Below are 18,511 nucleotides of genomic sequence, written 5' to 3'. Positions count from 1 at the left end.
ACACAGACATAGACACATACACACACACGCGCGCAGGCAGACAGACACACTACCTCCCCCCTCATTCTTCTGTGCTCCCTTCCTTTGCACACGGTGTTCCCTTTCCAGGGATGCTCTTCTTCTTGTTCACCTGCCATAAGGTCCTATGTCCTTCAAACTCATTGTATGTGTTACGTCCTCTGGGAAGATTCCCAGACTGTTCCCTCTTCACCCTAGCACAACAGAAGTTGCCATTCTCTCTTGGGTGCCACCACACTCCCCTTGGGCACACCCTTTCTTCCACCTGCCCCTCTTATTACTCATGTGTCCATTTCTGGTGCTGAGCTCTTTGAGGGCAGGCACTGTGTTCATGATTGAGTAATGGGTAATAGACTGGGCAGTCACAAGCTATTGAGAACAAAGAGGTAACTTTTTTTTTTAACATTTTTATTGGAGTATAATTGCTTTACAATGGTGTGTTAGTTTGTGCTGTATAACAAAGTGAATCAGCTATATGTATATATATATCCCCATATCCCCTCCTTCTTGCGTCTCCCTTCCACCCTCCCTATCCCTCTAGGTGGTCACAAAGCACCGAGCTGATCTCCCTGTGCTATGCAGCTGCTTCCCACTAGCTATCTGTTTTACGTTTGGTAGTGTGTATATGTCAGTGCCACTCTCTCACTTTGTCCCAGCTTACCCTTCCCCATCCCCGTGTCCTCAAGTCCGTTCTCTACGTCTGCATCTTTATTCCTGTCCTGCCCCTAGGTTCATCAGAACCTTTTTTTTTTTTTTTTAGATTCCGTATATATGTGTTAGCATACGGTATTTGTTTTTCTGTTTCTGACTTACTTCACTCTGTATGAAAGACTCTAGGTCCACCCACCTCACTACAAATAACTCAATTTCGTTTCTTTTTATGGCTGAGTAATATTCCATTGTATATATGTGCCACATCTTCTTTATCCATTCATCTATTGATGGACACTTAGGTTGCTTCTGTCTCCTGGCTACTGTAAATAGAGCTGCCATGAACATTGTAGTACATGACTTTTTGAATTATGTTTTCTCAGGGTATATGCCCAGTAGTGGGATTGCTGGGTCATATGGTAGTTCTATTTTTCGTTTTTTAAGGAACCTCCATACTGTTCTCCATAGTGGCTGTATCAATTTACATTCCCACAACAGTGCAAGAGGGTTCCCTTTTTTCCACACCCTCTCCAGCATTTATTGTTTGTAGATTTTTTGATGATGGCCATTCTGACTGGTGTGAGGTGATACCTCGGTGTAGTTTTTGTTTTTTTTTTGTTTTTTTTTTTTTGCGGTATGCAGGCCTCTCACTGTTGTGGCCTCTCCCGCTGTGGAGCACAGGCTCCGGACGCGCAGGCTAAGTGGCCATGGCTCACGAGTGAGCCGCTCCGCGGCATGTGGGATCCTCCCGGACCGGGGCACGAACCCGCGTCCCCTGCATCAGCAACCACTGCACCACCAGGGAAGCCCCTCAGTGTAGTTTTGATTTGCATTTCTCTCATGATTAGTGATGTTGAGCATCCTTTCACGTGTTTGTTGGCAATCTGTATATCTTCTTTGGAGAAATGTCTGTTTAGGTCTTCTGCCCATTTTTGGATTGTGTTGTTTGTTTTTTAGATATTGAGCTGCATGAGCTGCTTGTATATTTTGGAGATTAATCCTTTGTCAGTTGCTTGGTTTGCAAATATTTTCTCCCATTCTGAGGGTTGTCTTTTCATCTTGTTTATGGTTTTCTTTGCTGTACAAAAGCTTTTAAGTTTCATTAGGTCCCATTTGTTTATTTTCAATTCTCTAGGAGATGAGTCAAAAAAGGATCTTGCTGTGATGTATGTCATAGTGTGTTCTGTCTGTGTTTTCCTCTAAGAGTTTTATAGTGTCTGGCCTTATATTTAAGTCTTTAATCCATTTTGAGTTTATTTTTGTGTATGGTGTTAGGAAGTGTTCTAATTTCATTCTTTTACATGTAGCTGTCCAGTTTTCCCAGCACGTAACTATCTTTTTAATAACTAAACCCAACTTTGTTCTTGAGCCCCCAGCCTGCCTAGAGAAGACAATTGATTTTAACTTATCCTGTTAAACTTAGTCCATAGAGTGACTTCTGTGGGAAGGGGCAAGTTCTGGGAATTTGTATCCCATTTTCACAGTCCAGTTCAAAGCTTAGTCACTTGGATAAGGACTTAGTTTTTCAGTGGTTTTCTCTTTCCCCATTCATCTTTCCTTCTCCTGGGTGAGATCTGGATTTGGATACAGCAAATGGTCATGTAAAGCCATGGCAGTGAGGTCAGGGACCTCCAACTGGTGACCCTAAGTCCTTCTACTGTCTGCCTTTGGTGTCTCCCCATGTCCCAGGTCCCTGATACTCCTTCTTATCGTGAGGTCTGCACTCACTGTCTTTCCTTCTCATTCAAACTATAGCCTTGTCCCTGAACCCAAATGGAGCATTAAGTTCTGAATCTCCTGCAAGTCATGAGCAGGCTGTAGGGAACTGTTAGAATCCCAGCCTTGATGGACCTCACCATACCCTACTGCCATTCCACTCAGCGTGAACACCCCTTTTTTGGCATGAGGCTCCTGTGAGGAGGTCTCCCCTTAGATTTCCATATAAAAAGAGGTTCATAAGAAATGGTTTCATTAGCAGTATCCCCTTACACAGCCACCCCCAAGAGGGAGCATCCTCACCCTAATTTTATTCTCTCAAGCTCTCCAAGCTCTATGCCATCAGCCCCAGAAAAGCTTTTCTTTTTGTGGGTTGAGAACTTCCCTCATGTCATGCCCTACATTCTTTCATAATCATCATTTGACTCTGTGGTCAGTTCTCCAATTTTTGTTACTTGAAATATAAATCTAATTTGGGGAGTCCTGAGAAAATTATTATATATTTGTCGAGAGCTTAGCTTTTAAGATTATTTTACAAATCATGACACTGAAAATGCATTCACTGCTCAAGAGAGTATTAGATTGTACATTGAATGTTATGTGCCCTTTCAGGGTCATGTAAGACATAGTTGAAATAAAAAGAATGTGGAATCCTTTGGAAGACATTATCCTGGTACTCAACATTAGGGCCATGAGAGGTATCAGTGTTGAGTTACAAGTTACTCCTGACATTGGTAGAGAGAGGATTCCAAGGACACTTACATAATCCCAGACTCATGGGACCATTATAGCCTTCAGTGCGTTTCACTGTTCTTGGCTCCTTCCTGAGTCATTCCTGACAGATAGTAATTTTATCCTAGTTGTAAAGATTCCTAATTTTGTATTATATTTTTAGTCAAATACTATTGTTTAAGAGCAACTTAAATGGTAAAAACATGGGCAGATTCATTTCCAGTTTATCCTGGCTGTTAATGTGTGTGCAAGGTATCTGCTGCATATGTACTGGGGAACGACACACACATCAAACAAAAACACCTGCTCACCATTTATTAAAACCTTGCAGATGTTCATTAGAGTCGAATAGATCCTAATGTATTATTATCTTGATAAAGAGTGTCTTCTTTTAGGAAAGGTGCTAATCTGTGCTCCTCACATTTCTTTGCTTATGAAAAGCCAGTTGACTCAAGCAGCCACAACCCAGAGGACCCCCCACTGTTCACTAGTTAACTCTTTCCCAGATTGTAGACAAAGTGCCAGGAGGAAACCTAGGTCTCTAAAGTAGGGTCATAACCTGTATAAGGACAAGGAGTGCTCTGAGTATCCAACAAAAGCTCTGAATTTTCTCAGCAGAAAAGTGCAAGATGCATATACAACATGCTGCCTACAGTTTCAAGGTATTTACAAGCCCTGCTGAAACAAGTTAAGAACCCTTGATTTAAGATGGCATGTAGCAAACCCAAACCGGCACATTGCCTTCTGCACTTAGTCAAAATCGCCCTTGAAAACCCTTAAATTGCTGTGAAAGAATAGTATGCCTGGTTTACACATTCTCAAATCTCAGTAATGTATAATATGTAAAAAGAGCAAATATGATATACTTTTACAGTGTTTTTAATTACAGGAATAAAAAAAGAAGAGCATAAAGGTGCTGAGCTCCTACAGTTGAATATGAAAAGGTTAAATACACATATGATGCAGCTCCACTCCATAAACTTGACGTGCAGTGGCAACTCGAGAAGGAGCTGCTGGTTGGGCTTCTGCTGCCTGCAGTGCCAGCACTGGAGACAGGGAGATTGAAATAAAATGTATTCCCTCCTAAGTGTCAAGGGCATCCATCTTGCCTCTTTCAGTCTTTCCTTCAAAATGCATGTTTTTTAAAAAATAGACAATATTCATGTAAAATGAAAATATCCCATAAGTCACCATGATTCCTTATATGCTTTCTTTTTTTAATTTCTAAATAATGTCTTGGGCTTTTATATTTCACTTAACAATTTAAAAAATCAACTTTTTGGACATGCACTTTCACTCATAAATCATCACCTTGAATAAACACACACACACACACAGAATGAGATTTGATTGTGTAATGGAAAAGTGAAGTTTAATTGTTCTGACCTGGAGTTTTGTGATTTGCAAATTTATTTTACTACATTGAGTCGGTAATAAGTGGGCTTTTCTTCTTAATGTGCTTTTCTTTTCTTTTTGTATGTGTTCTCTTGCTGTCTCTCTCCCCTGGCACCTCTTCTTGCAGCTGTGTAATGGGGGCTCCGTCACTGAGCTTGTCAAAGGTCTACTCAGGTGTGGCCAGCGGCTGGATGAAGCAGTGATCTCATACATCTTATATGGGGCCCTCTTGGTAAGGACGTCCATCAAGCTGGGGGCAGAGGGGGCAATTTGTCATTGGTTGGCTCCCCATTGCATATTAAGAAGGGGAAACTGCCCTATAATATGCAAGGTGTATAACAGAGAGGTGTAGCCATATGTGGACTTTGATTAGATTTTTAATAGTAGGGTAACTGTTTAAAAATAACCATGCAAATTTTCCTTTTCTCTTTCCTGTTGTTTGGTGGCGGTGGGACACCATGCAGGGCCTTCAGCATTTGCACAATAACCGAATCATCCACCGTGATGTCAAGGGGAATAATATTCTTCTGACAACAGGAGGAGGAGTTAAGCTCGTTGACTTTGGTAATGACTACTTGTCGTTTGTTTTCTTGATGAGTGCGGTTTAGCCAAAGGCAACAATTTATTGCAGTCTCAGAAGACTGGGGCCTGTCTTCTAAGCCATAGGCTGAGGGCCTTTCCAGTCGCACACAGGCTGGAGAATGGGGGGTGGTTCACCAGATGGATCACCCTAGGAGATGCTGTTTGTTAATCTATTTTCAGCTTTAGAAGCAATTTTTTTTAAAGAGAACATAAAAGTGTTTCAAAAGAAGAATTCGAGGGAAAAACTTTGGTTTTCTGGGAAGGATTTCACATCTCAGGGCAATTGTCTATCATTTACATTTTGTCTATTCTTCTTTGCATATGAAAAGAGAAAGCAGTTTGGTCTTTCAAATGGTTTTCTCTAGCCTTAGGCATACTTATTCCCAGCGAGCAGAAGGTAAAATGGTCCTTTGGGTCTGAAAGCTAACATCCCTTTCCGTTGTGATTGTTGCTGTTACGTGTGAGGCTGGTTGAACTGGAAACACTAACAGGAAATGGAAGTGTGAAAGGAAAGGCAGAGCAGTACCGCCTAAGGCCAGAGAACTATTAAGTATCTGCGTGCGCGCTCCTGTGCGGATGGTCACAAGCCAGCAAACCATTTGGTTTCCTTCTTAAGTTTATCGAACGGTTTAGTCTTCTAAACAGGTTCAACAACAATCAGTACCTCAGCATGATTGTTATAAATAATGAGAGACCATTTACAGAAGCACTTTTTAAAATGTTCTTTATCATTGTCAGTGTAGTAGGAGAAAAGCTTGATGATTTTGAATATTCATTGTTTTACTGGTAAGAAAGAATTCAGTGTTAAAACGTATCAGTGAATCACTTGCTCAGAAGAAATTACTCAAAAATAAATGAAATTACGCTAAGTATATTGGTTTATTTACTAAAAAGCAAAGAAAAATTGCAGAGGGTTTAAACAGAGTTTAAAGAGCCCTCTTTGGCTTCCTAATAAAGAATAAGGAATGCAAGCAGTTAGCATAACAACTACCCTGAAAAAACAACCCATGGTCCTTGGCAAATCTATGCCTAATGTTTTTAAAGGTATGTTTTTTGCTGATGAGCATATGTATTCAGATTTCTAAGTTCTTATCAACAGCATTAGTGGCCACCATTGTTATTCTCTTAAGGGCTGCATTAGATTTTGCTTGGTATAAAAGAATACCTTATATTTGTAAAATACTTTACAATTTATAAATCATTTTCACAGTTGTTCCATTTTTTAAAAAATTTACTTATTTTATTTATTTTTGACTCCATTGGGTCTTCGTTGCTGCGCGCAGGCTTTTTCTAGTTGCAGCGAGCGGGGGCTACTCTCCGTTGCGGTGCACGGGCTTCTCATTGTGGTGGCTTCTCTTTTGGAGCACGGGCTCTAGGTGCATGGGCTTTGGTAGTTGTGGCTCGCGGGCTCAGTAGTTGTGGCTCACGGGCTCTAGAGCGCAGGCTCAGTAGTTGTGGCGCATGGGCTTAGTTGCTCCACGGCATGTGGGATCTTCCCGGACCAGGGCTCGAACCCGTGTTCCCTGTATTGGCAGGAGGATTCTTATCCACTGCACCACCAGGGAAGCCCCCACAGTTGTTCTCTTATTTGGTATTTAAGAAGAACTCTTTGTGTTAGGTGTGATGAGTAGCATTATCCCCAATTTGAAGGTAAGAAAACTGAGGTTCAGAGTGAGGTTGTCTGCTTGAGGTCATACAGTTAGGAAAAGATGTAATTGAGATGGGAAACAGGTCTTCTGACTCCTAATCCAGTGTACCTTTACATCCATTATGGCATAAAGAAGAGAGCTGGCTTAAGACTATGACAAAGTACATTGGAATTATATTAAAATTCAGGTCCTCAACATTGAGCCCTAGATAATAATATTATTAGTCAGTTTCTTTTTGCATTTGACAAATGTATTTTTCATGTCAGGTTTCCAGCCTTCTAGGTAAGATAAGGCACTGAAAACTTTTTACGTCTACACTGATGCTCTGTTATAGATAATACATGCCAATTTTCTTCCTCCATCAAATGAAGCACCATTTTAAGAAAGATATCACCTGAAATACTTTGGAAATATAGTAGGAAGGTATTTTGGGTTGATCCTAGTTCTTGATGTTTTCTTTTGATTCCAGTTTTGCAGCAGTATGGTAGAAATGCTCGATTTAGATAGATATATGCTCCCACACAAAGGTTGGCAAACTACAGCCTGTGAACCGAATCTGACCTGCCTCCTGTTTTTGTACGGCCTGTGAACTAAGAATGGTTTTTACATTTTTAAATGATTGGGAAAAAATCAAAAGAAAAATATTTTATGACCGTGAAAACTATGCATCCATAAATGAATTTTTGTGGAAACACAGCTACACTCATTTGCTTCTGTGTTGTCTATGCTGCTTTTCCATTACAATGGCAGAGTTGAGTAGCTGTGACAGAGCCTTAGGCTCGCAAAGCCTAAGATATTTACTGTCTGACCCTTTATGGAAGAAGTTTGCCAGCCCCTGGTCTAGCATCATCTTCTGCTCACTGCTGAATTGTGACACCCTTTTCTTATAGGCGTCTCAGCTCAACTCACCAGTACACGTCTGCGGAGAAACACATCTGTCGGCACCCCATTCTGGATGGCCCCTGAGGTAAGCAGAGGGCAACTGTTTCTTTGTATTTGCTGAGAGCCTTGGTACTATGCCTTTTTATGGGAAGGTCACACACTTCACTTTCAGGAAGAAGAAAATCCTTTATCCTCATTGAACTGTGAGGGTTCTGGTTTGGTGAGTGATAATGATGACAAACCAGAACTTAATTTCAGAAAATCGGGATTAAGTCACAGCTGGCCCACGGAATACCTTCATGCAGTTAGAAAAAGGTGCCCCCTCCAGAAGATGCAGCCCTCTACAAGGGTCCTGGCTTGACAAGTTCATCCAGCCATTGTGTAAATTAGAAAAAGTCACCTTCCCTGGATAGATGCAGCCCCAGTGACACATGGCTTGGTGAAGAGACAGATTTCACCTCCAGCTGGCTTACAGAACTATATGCCATAGTCCTGGTTGTTTTTTTGTTACCAGATACATAGTAACTTCTCTTGTGTACTTTTTTGGCTCTGTAGTAAAACCTGGGATTTTGCCCTAATTTAGTACTGGCATTACCACAGAATCCTCTATGAAATGACACATATAGAAGTTTGGGGAATCTTCGGGCTAGATACCGCATACCCTGAAACAGAGGCACTGTACAGCTTTGCTTGTCAGGTCAGCATTTTAATTCCACAGCACTCTGGCCTGAGAGCAGCTCTCTTGGATCAAGCAAATGGGTTCTTTTAATAAGAGAACTCGGCAATCATCTCCTTAGAGGTCTTTCCATCTCCGTTCTGTCCCTGGGCTTTCCTTCCTCTGTGTGATTGCCAAGGTGGTCTCCTAACACAGTAATCGGCTTACACCAATATGCTCAAATTTATTCTATCTCAATGGCCTTCTCTTTCATACTTGGATAGTGGACAGACCCATTTTAGAGAAAAAGAAAAAGAAAATCCCTGCAGATTCCATTCCATTAAATTGATTTTAAAAACCATGAAACTAGACATACACTTATCTAGTCATTTATATTTGTAATGCTATAAAACCAAAAGGGAAAAAATGTATTATGTAAAAACTACAAAGCCAGCAGTGTTCAAGTAAACAGCTTTAATTTAATGAGACAAATGACATTGTTTTGTGAAACTCAGTTGTCCTTTGCAATGTGAATATGTTTCAGAGCATGATGGCATGGATTATTTTGAGTTATTTTGTCAACCTTACTACCGCATACCATGTGGTGACCCAGTTCTCCCACCACTTTACTCAGCGAGAGTGATCTCTTTGTTTAAACAGCATCTCCTTTGGCCTCTAACTGGCACATCTCTGTTGGCTTAGTGCCGGCTTAATAATAAACATAAATATGGGCACTGAAATCGTGTGTCAATTAGCCATCCAGATGATCTGGAACATGTTTTTACTGCAACTTCTCCCATTTTATTATTATTAATAAACTATCATTGAAACAAAAGCAAAAACATAAAAATTTTCATAGGGACCTCATGAACCCCACCTTGAGAAACACTGTAGGACAAAGTCAAGATTCCTTTGAATGGGGAGCAAAGCCTTTCATATTCCAGCTTCTGTACTGTCCAGCCTCATTTCAGGTTACTTTTCCCCAATATACTTGTTTTTAATGCCTCAACAGAAGTGAACAACAGGTAATTCTTCAAATCTATCCTTATGTGTCATTCCTTTAAACCTTTCCATATATTGTTACATCATCTGGGATGGCCCTCAGAACTCTGGAACATTCCTCCTCAATCTTCAAGTCTCAGCGCAAATGCAACTCCCCTAGGAAACCTTCCCTCATCCTTGGCCAACTGAGGTTCTTTTCCCTGAGTTTCCACTGCAGCCTTTACACCCTCCATTAGCAAACCATGACCATTGTATTGTATTGGGTTGGCCAAAAGGTTTGTTCGGTTTTTTCCTTAAGATGGCTCTAGTAACACTTAGTTGTCTTTAACTTCATTCAAAACAATTTTGTTGGATTGTATTGTGACAGCTGTCACACCAGTGTGCATTTTAAAAAAACTTATCAAAATTGGTGAATTTTTGTGTAGCCATTTTAATATTGAAGATGGAAGAAAAAACACAACACTTTTGGCATATTATGCTTTATCATTTCAAGAAAGGTAAAAACGCAACTGATATGCAAAACAAAGATGTGTGCAGTGTATGGAGAAGGTGCTGTGACTGATTGAATGTGTCAAAAGTGGTTTGCAAAGTTTCGTGCTGGAGATTTCTCACTGGACAATGCTCCACAGTCGGGTAGACCAGTTGAAGTTGACAGCGATCAAATTGAGACATTAATTGAGAACAACCAATGTTATACCACACAGGCGATAACTGACATACTCAAAATATCCAAATCAAGCGCTGAAAATCATTTGTACCAGCTTGGCTATGTTCATCGCTTTGATGTTTGGGTTCCACATAAGTTAAACAAAAAAAAAAACCTTCTTGACTGTATTTCCGTGTGCGATTCTCTACTTAAACATAATGAAAACGTTCCATTTTTAAAACAAATTGTGACAGATGATGAAAAGTGGATACTGTACAATAACATAGAATGGAAGAGATTGTGGGGCAAGTGAAATGAACTACCACCAACCACACCAAAGGCCGGTCTTCATCTAAAGAAGGTGATGTTTGTATATGGTGGGATTGGAAGGGAGTCCTCTATTATGAGCTCCTTCTGGAAAACCAAATGATTAATTCCAACAAGTACAGCTCTCAGTTAGACCAACTGAAAGCAGCACTTCAGTGAAAAGCATCCAGAATTAGTCAAGAGAAAACACATAATCTTCCATCAGCATAACACAAGAGTCTTGCATGTTTCTCTGATGACCAGGCAAAAACCAATACAGCTTGGCTGGGAGGTTTTGATTCATCTGCCATATTCACCAGATATTGCACCTTCAGATTTCCATTTATTTTGGTCTTTACAAAATTCTCTTAATGGAAAAAATTTCAATTCCCTGGAAGACTGTAAAGGGCACCTGGAAGAATTCTTTGTTCAAAAAGATAAAAAGTTTTGGGAAGACGGAATGATGAATTTGCCTGAAAAATGGCAGAAAGTAGTGGAATAAAGCATTGAATACGTTGTTCAATAAAGTTCTTGGTGAAAATGAAAAATGTGTCTTTTATTTTTACTTAAAAACCAAAGGCACTTTTTGGCCAACCCAATAGTTGTTGGTAAGCAGGTCTCCCAACTGGACTGTAAACTCTGGCAGGGACTTGGGATGCCCAGCTCTCAGTGTAGCGCTTGATACAGGCTAGATGCTCAATAAGCATCTGTTGGATGAATGAATACATTGGTAAAAAAGTCAAAGGAGAAGATGAATTTGGAGGGTAGTTTGAGGAGGGCTTTAAAACTATTGGTATTCACAAATTTCTCCGTAGATTTTGATTAATTTATTATTAAAGGAAAGCATAACTGAGGCCACTCAACTAATATTTAGTGTGGCATAACTCAGAAGATGGTGTTCCCGTTACAATCCGCGGCAAGTTGGCGTTCTCAGAACCGCAAAATACAAATAAGAGAAACCTGCTCTTGGCTTTGTACATTTCTCATGAGGTGTTTGTGACTTTTCAGTTTCAGCTGGGTTGAAGAAAATATGTGGAGTGTTTGTATTTACGGGCAGTTTAGTGGTCCATGGTGAGCTTCTGTTGCCCAGATTGCCTGAAACTGGTTCCCTTCTCATCAGGGAAAAGCCAGTGTTGCATCTTGCCTGCTGTAGTGGATAAATTGAGCAGTAGCCAGATTATGGGGCGGAGACCTTGACAGTGCCTCTCAGGAGCAAGTGCCCAGTTGCTCTGTGTATGACTCAGAGATTCTCTCAGGATATGTGCTTGCATCCAAGATGCTTTGGGACCAGGCTGCAGTTCTTGAGACTTAGTCCTACACAAACCTCACATTTTTATTTTTCAAATGGAGAATTACTCTTTCCAACGAAGAGTCTTTTAAGAGTGTCCACAGGAATAATCTTCCATTTGTCAGTTCAATTCAACAAACTTAAAAAACAAATTTTTATCTTACTGAAGTATAGCTGATTTACAATGTTGTGTTAATTTCTGCTATATAGCAGTGATTCAGTTATATATATACACACACACACACATATATATATATATACATTCTTTTTCACATTCCTTTCCATTATGGTTTATCACAGGATACTGAACACAGTTCTCTGTGCTATACAGTACGTCCTTGTTGTCTATCCATTCTATATATAATAGTTTGCATCTGCTAATCCCAAACTCCCAATTCATCCCTCCCTCATCCCTTCTCCCCCTTGGCAACCACAAGTCTGTTCTCTATGTCTGTGAGTCTGTTTTTGTTTCGGAGATAAGTTCATTTGTGTCATATTTTAGATTCCATATATAAGTGACATCATATGGTATTTGTCTTTCTCTGTCTGACTGACTTTGCTTAGTATGATAATCTCTGGGTCCATCCATGTTGCTGCAGATGGCGTTATTTCATTATTTTTTATGGCTGAGTAGCATTCCATTCGACAAACATTTATACTCTCTTCTGTGAGCCAGGCTTTGGGTCAAGACGAGTCCTTGAAAGTATAATCGGTAGTGGTTCAAATGGACATTGTCTTCGTATGGTGGCCTGCAGAGTATATTGATCCTAATATGCTTTCACTTCTTCTTGTGTGAATAAGTGGTATTTAGATTAAATATGACAGCAATGTGTGCAATGCCAATGCCAGTGGAATAAAACCATTGCATGCCACCAGTGCTTTTATTTTGAAAACGCAGCAGAATGATCCTTGATCCTATTTTATTTTTGAGAAATTGAACCAAATTATCCTTTTTCCCATTTGTATTTCCTTTTTGATTTCACCAGCCTAACTACAATATTTAATTCAAATAGGCTATGCTTCAAACCAGGTAGCTAATGGAATGTGACCAGACCACCGTCAAACTTTGACACGCAGTCCAAACAGCAGTTCGCCGGGGCAGCTTGAAGCTGCATCATGAACTGACTATCATATTCACAGTACTCTCCACTTATTTCCTCTTGACATCTCATGTGGACACTCATAGAGTTGAAAGATGCTGGGTAAAAACAGTATCAACTCAGCAGTGTAGGAGAAGAAAAATTTTAGGGGGTGCGCCTAGTGTGATAGTACTTTGAAGCAATGCTACTGGGGAAATATTGGCTGGCATAGTAAGAGTTAATCTAAAAGTCAAGGTCAGTACAATTTTTTTTACAAACTGAGTACGTCAGTAGCATACTGTGACTCGGGAAGATGATTTTAAGAGGGAAAGAAAGATGCTCAACATAGAAACTGTATTTAACAGATTACCCTGAGCAAAATGACTTCAGCAATAGGAAATGAAGTTTCTCCTGTGAGTACAGAGGTAGGTGGTTCCAGACTTTGTTGATTCAGCAGCTCAGTAAAGCCATCAGAAACCCAGGTTCTTAGATTTCCCTGGCTGTGACTGCTGCAAGTTGCATGGCTTCATTGTTACGGACAGACCTGGAGGCGGTTAGGACAACATCGTCTGTGAGTGTCTGAGGGGCAGCAGGGGCTCCAGTATTCTAGCAGCCACCAGTGAAAGCGCCCGTGGTACAATCCAACAGACACCCCCTTTATTCCCTTGGAGCTGCCCTTGGCCAGCCAAGAAGTTAAAGTGGGTTCTCCTCCTGTCCCGGGATCAAAGCCGTGGCCACTCCATACTAGTTCCCTAGGGCTGCCATACAAAGTAGCTCAAACTGGGTGGTTTAAAACAACAGAAATTTATTATCTCACGGTTCTGGAGGCTGGAAGTCCAAAAGCAAGGTGTTAGCAGGGCATGCTCCCTTTGAAGCCTCTAGGATCATTGCTTGCCTCTTCCTAGCTTCTGGTGGTTTGCTGGCAATCTTTGGCGTTCTTTGGCTAGCAGCTCCGTATCGCTAATATCTGCCTTTGTAATCACATTGCGTTCTCCCTGTTTTGTCTGTCTTCACGTGGCCATCATGTTGTAAGGACACCAGTCATATTGGATTAGGGGCCCACCTACTTCAGTATGACCTCACCTTAACTAATTACATCTGCAACGACCCTATTTCCAAATAATTTCACATTCTGAGGTCCTGGGGGCTAGCACCTTAACATATCTTTTTTTTTGGAGGACACGATTCAACCTATAACAACCCTCCAAATACTTAACATCCCTCTTCTGTAGTAAATAATTCTGATTTCCAAGGTAATCAGTCAGTCATTTGCAACCTACAGGTCTACATGTTACAGGCGCTAGCTTAGTTGGAGAGCTCAGCTTTGCCTATCTGCACACACACACACACACACACACACACACACACACACACAGATCTCTCTCAGCCTAAGGTGTTTGAGGCAAACACAGTTTTTTCTGGATGTGCTAGGATGTACCATATGTTCTTCTGGACATACCATAACAAATGGCCTTCTCACGTGAGCCCTCAGTACCTTGAGAATTTTGTGCTGTCCTACCTGCTCTCTGGCCAAGCATCTTTGGATTATCTCCTGAGATGTTTGGCTCAGGTCACTTCCCTCAACCTTCTGTTGACATCGAGCCTGTGGTCTCCCTCCCTGCCTGTGACATTGGCTTGTATCTCAGACATATATATATGTTAACACAGTCCTCTCTTTACCCATGTTTATTGCCTCTTTTCTCCTTCCCTCTCTCCTGATAGCCAGTTTCTTATAAGGATAGAATAATAACATCCCACATCTGCATAGAACTTTTACAAATATTTGTAGTCTCTGTTAAAATAACGCCTTACAGTTAGCTGGGATGCACTGGTGTGACCACGCTGATTGTTAAAATATTGAAATACTTCTGTTCTAGATGGTAAGTGGCTGCCATCCAGAACCCCTTGAGTGCTCCTTGACCACGAGAGGTGCCTGTCTCTTCCCTTGGGACATCCAGATTTTCTAATGGTCCAGCAACTCCAGGGGGTAATGTCTGGCGAGAAGGGGACCTCAAGGACCAGCTTCAGTGCCATGTGCAGCTGATTGTCAGATAGTTTGAATATTCCACCTACTAAGCAAGTATACAGTGGGAAGGAAACTTTCACTTACTGAGGACTCACCCATTAACGCACCGGGACTGGGATGGGTGCTTTTTTTCTTTTTTTTTTTAACTAAGTACCTAACATGTGCCAGATACTGTATGCCCAGTAAGTCATTTAGTTTTCTTTAATTTATTTATTTAATATATTTATTTTTGGCTGCATTGGGTCTTCGTTGCTGTGCGCGGGCTTTTCTGTAGTTGAGGTGAGCGGGGGCTACTCTTGGTTGCGGTGCACAGGCTTCTCATTGCAGTGGCTTCTCTTGTTGTGGAGCACGGGCTCTAGGCGCGCGGGCTTCAGTAGTTGTGGCTCAAGGGCTCTGGAGCACAGGCTTAGTAGTTGTGGCGCACGGGCTTAGTTGCTCTGCGGCATGTGGGATCTTCCTGGACCAGGGCTCAAACCCGTGTCCCCTGCATTGGATCCTTAACCAGTGTGCCACCAGGGAAGCCCCGGGTGCTTTTTTAATACATTATTTTATTTCATTCTCACAACAGCTCTCTAGAGTAGATATTATTTTCTTCATTTTACCACTGAGGAAAATGAGGCTCAAAGAGGGGTAGGAGGTATTGTGCCCAAATTCACGTATCTGGTAAATACTGGAGCTGTTTGGCTTTTCAGAGAGCATGGGAATCCAAGTTACATTTTACAGGTGAGGAAACTAAGGCAGGGAGAGGATACTATTCATGCTAGTTCAGAGCAGACGTGACCCAGAATTCAGGTTTCCTAGCCCACCAGCCTTGTCTTCTTTTGCTTCAGTGTGTTCATATGGGATGTACAGTGTGGAAAGTGTGTGCTGAGTCAGCTCCTACAACAAAGCCGTGCAGAGATGGAGTGGTGGTGGAGACACATCATTTTAAAAGACATACATGAAGGACCTATCACGTGTAATGTATAGGTTGACTAAACTTTGCTATCCCACCAATGAGAGAAGCAGCCTATATATTAAGGATCCCGTTTACTTGGAATCTTCCTAAAATAGCCAAAGGTCTGTTTCTGTATTAGAAAGCAGACTTGTGGATAAAATAAATATTTGCTTCTTTAAAAAAATTTTTTTTTTCATTTTTACTTCCATCTGCTAATTGTTGCAAACAAGAGCTAATCAGCTGAGTGGAGAAACAGATGTGCTGTGACGGCTCCAAAAATGGATCTCTCTCTCCCTGGCAAAGGGTTGACTGGGGACGGTTGCCATAACAACTGGCTTACACCAATGCAGAAATATCGCAGGCTTTTTGCAACCACTCTTGCCTTCGTCAATTATGCCGTTCTTAGCTAAATGATACAATAATGCTATTTCCTTTGGCACTGCCAGGAATAGAAATGACAAAAGAGATATTTTTTGTTGAGGGGCTGAGAAAGCCATAAACCACTACAGAGCTGAAATATTATTGTTGTCATTATTACCATTTTGTTCCCTAAGCTCTAGCTAATGGGTTTGGTACCTAATAAGAATTAATAGCATCTGTTGAGTGCTTACTATGTGCCAGGCACTAAGTGCTTTGTATGAATTAATTCATTTGTAATCCTTACAATAACCCCATAAAGTTACTGCTATTACTAGTCCAATGTTTTAGAGAAAGGAAGTAAGTCACAGAAAGTACTGTTCTTGTCCTTGGACAGGTTGTTAGGTGATGCCACCAGGATTTTAACCCAGGTATTTAGCTCCAAAATCCTCCCTCTTAGCCACTATACTAGAGCAAACCATTTAATTGCAACCACCAGTGTACCAGATAAGATGAATATCTTTCTATTCCAATTTAAAAATTATTTTAGATAAAAATTATACTTCCTAATATGTTGAGGAAAGTGCAATATTTCAACATGACACTAGAGACCAATGTAATTAATGCCCAAGGGAAGGATCTGGAAAAATAAAATAACAAAGTTCTTCAGAATAGAATTTAGGAGATTTGGATTTTAAATAGTTACAGCTCTGCCACTCATTTTAAAAAAGCGATTGTGGTTCAGTTATTTTAATATGGCTTCACGTTTGGTAGAAGAGATAAGAGTACAAATTTTGGAGTCAGATACACCTGGGAGCAAATCATAGATACCCTGCTTACCACCTGATCACTGACCAACAGCGTCAGAGGACAAAATGAAACGATGTACTGAAAGTGCTTGCTGCAGTACCCAGCATAGTAAGTGCTTTAAAAATGGTGGTGCCTGTTGCCTGAGCCCAACCCTCCCTATCCTGTTCTCAGCTGGAAGGAGACTGGCCTGGGTAGCCTCTGCCTCCTAGGTCCCTTCTGTGTTTCAGAGAACATTTATGGTTTCCAGGGGGAAAAGCCTCTTCCAGCTCTCACATTCCGTGCCTCTGGTATTAGTCAGATAAGGAAGGTGGGATCTCTCCAAGATCTCAATAAGGGTGAAACAATGGCAATGGCGAGACCTTTAGGGTCTGATTTTACCTGACTCTGTTCTCAAAGGCTGAGGATTCTTGGGATCCCATCTGCCAGTTACTTCACTGTGAGGAATGTAGGCTTTGGTTGCTCAACAGGTTCAAGTGAGGGGTTTAGAACCTTGGATCCTTGGCTGAAAGACCTGTGTGTCTTCCCCCAAGACATTCACCCCTGAGATTCTGTAGCCATTTGTGTTCCCTGGTTCCCTCCAGATTCCTGTGTCAGTCTCTAAGAAGCAGGGATCCCCTCCCTTCTCATTCTGGGGCTGACCCTGCCTGCATTCCCAGAGTGCTTCTGCCTTCAAGGGGCCTGGAGCACAACGCAGGCACCTGGGGCTCCGGCGGGTAAAGGGCCCAGGGCAAGGGCAGAGTGACTGGTGCAGCCCCGGATTGTACCCTCAGCTTCAGCGATAGCTCCCCTCTCAGCTGGAGCTCTGTGGGGTTGAGTCATATGTCATCTGTCAGTGTGGAGGTGGGGGGCTGGCCCTGGAGTTGACGGTGACTTGTTGGTACCCTCCTCCTGGCGGGTCTAAATATAGGACCCCATCTGAGGCCTCAGCTCCCAGATGTGCAGAAGCACGTGAGCCCAGAGCAGAGGACTCATATCCCCCCTTCCCCGTCCTGCCTTCTGCTCAGTGCTAAGATGTTTCAAAGTAATAGCCTCTGTGAGCATTTGGAACTTTCCAGGCTGTCCTCCCACCCCTCTCTGCAGAGGTGAGAAGGGTAAGACGCCTGCTGTTTCCCCTTATTCATCCACCAAAGAGGAAGAACTGTTCCTGCAGGGGCAGAAGTGTTTGCTGAAGAAACATCAGAGCCCACCTCTGCTCTTCCTGAGCTCTGAGTCTCAAATCACCTGGTGGCTACCCTCTGGTCAGTGCTTCCACTGCCCCGCCCAGGGCATAGGGGCTCAGCCCCAAGAAAGGGAAAGGGAGTTCACGGCTAGGCCAACGCTGCATCGGCTCCTCTGTCCGATGGTCCTTGAGCTGTCGGAGGAAAGAAAAGGGAGGCGGGCAGTCAGCATTAGGAATGGGACCCAGAGGAGCCTTGGGGTGGAGATGAAGCAGGAGCAGGTAGGGGTGTGCAGACTTATATTTATGGTGCTCTATTATGGCCCAGCTTTTCCCCACACCTTCTTTAAACGGTTAAAGGAAATCACTCTTTGGTAGGAATGTGTGACATTCCCAAGGGCATTCTGGTTTGCCTGGTGACATCAGCCTGGGAGAGGACAGAACCCAGAGACTACGTGCAGATAAAGGGGTATGCCCGTGCGGGAGCATTCAGATATTCTGTTTGATTTGCTTCCCTTCCTGTTTTTCAGATGTACTGTGGAGGAGAACCACCCCCCCCCCCATTAGTTTCTTGTCACGGGCTTATGCTTTAGTTCCGTTACCTACTAGCTGTATGACTTTGAG

The 18,511-nt window shown here is 42.0% G+C and overlaps 1 protein-coding gene across 1 annotated transcript in view; it reads left to right on the top strand.

Moving 5' to 3' along the window:
* LOC111172848 (myosin-IIIb) overlaps nt 1–18,511 on the top strand; it is a 36,790-nt gene that overhangs the window by 9,546 nt on the left and 8,733 nt on the right. Inside the window, exons 3-5 of the mRNA XM_022570014.3 lie at nt 4,640–4,744; nt 4,977–5,076; nt 7,634–7,710. Of these exons, the coding sequence (XP_022425722.2) occupies nt 4,640–4,744; nt 4,977–5,076; nt 7,634–7,710 (282 nt within the window). The remainder of the gene's footprint in view (nt 1–4,639; nt 4,745–4,976; nt 5,077–7,633; nt 7,711–18,511) is intronic.

The sequence above is a fragment of the Delphinapterus leucas genome, chromosome 8 (genome assembly GCF_059928025.1).
Source record: "Delphinapterus leucas isolate spDelLeu-1000000601 "Yukka" chromosome 8, BTC_Dleu_Yukka2, whole genome shotgun sequence".
NCBI lineage: Eukaryota > Metazoa > Chordata > Mammalia > Artiodactyla > Monodontidae > Delphinapterus > Delphinapterus leucas.
The sequence above is the reverse complement of the archived record's forward strand: the minus strand, read 5'-3'. Positions and strand labels throughout refer to the sequence as shown.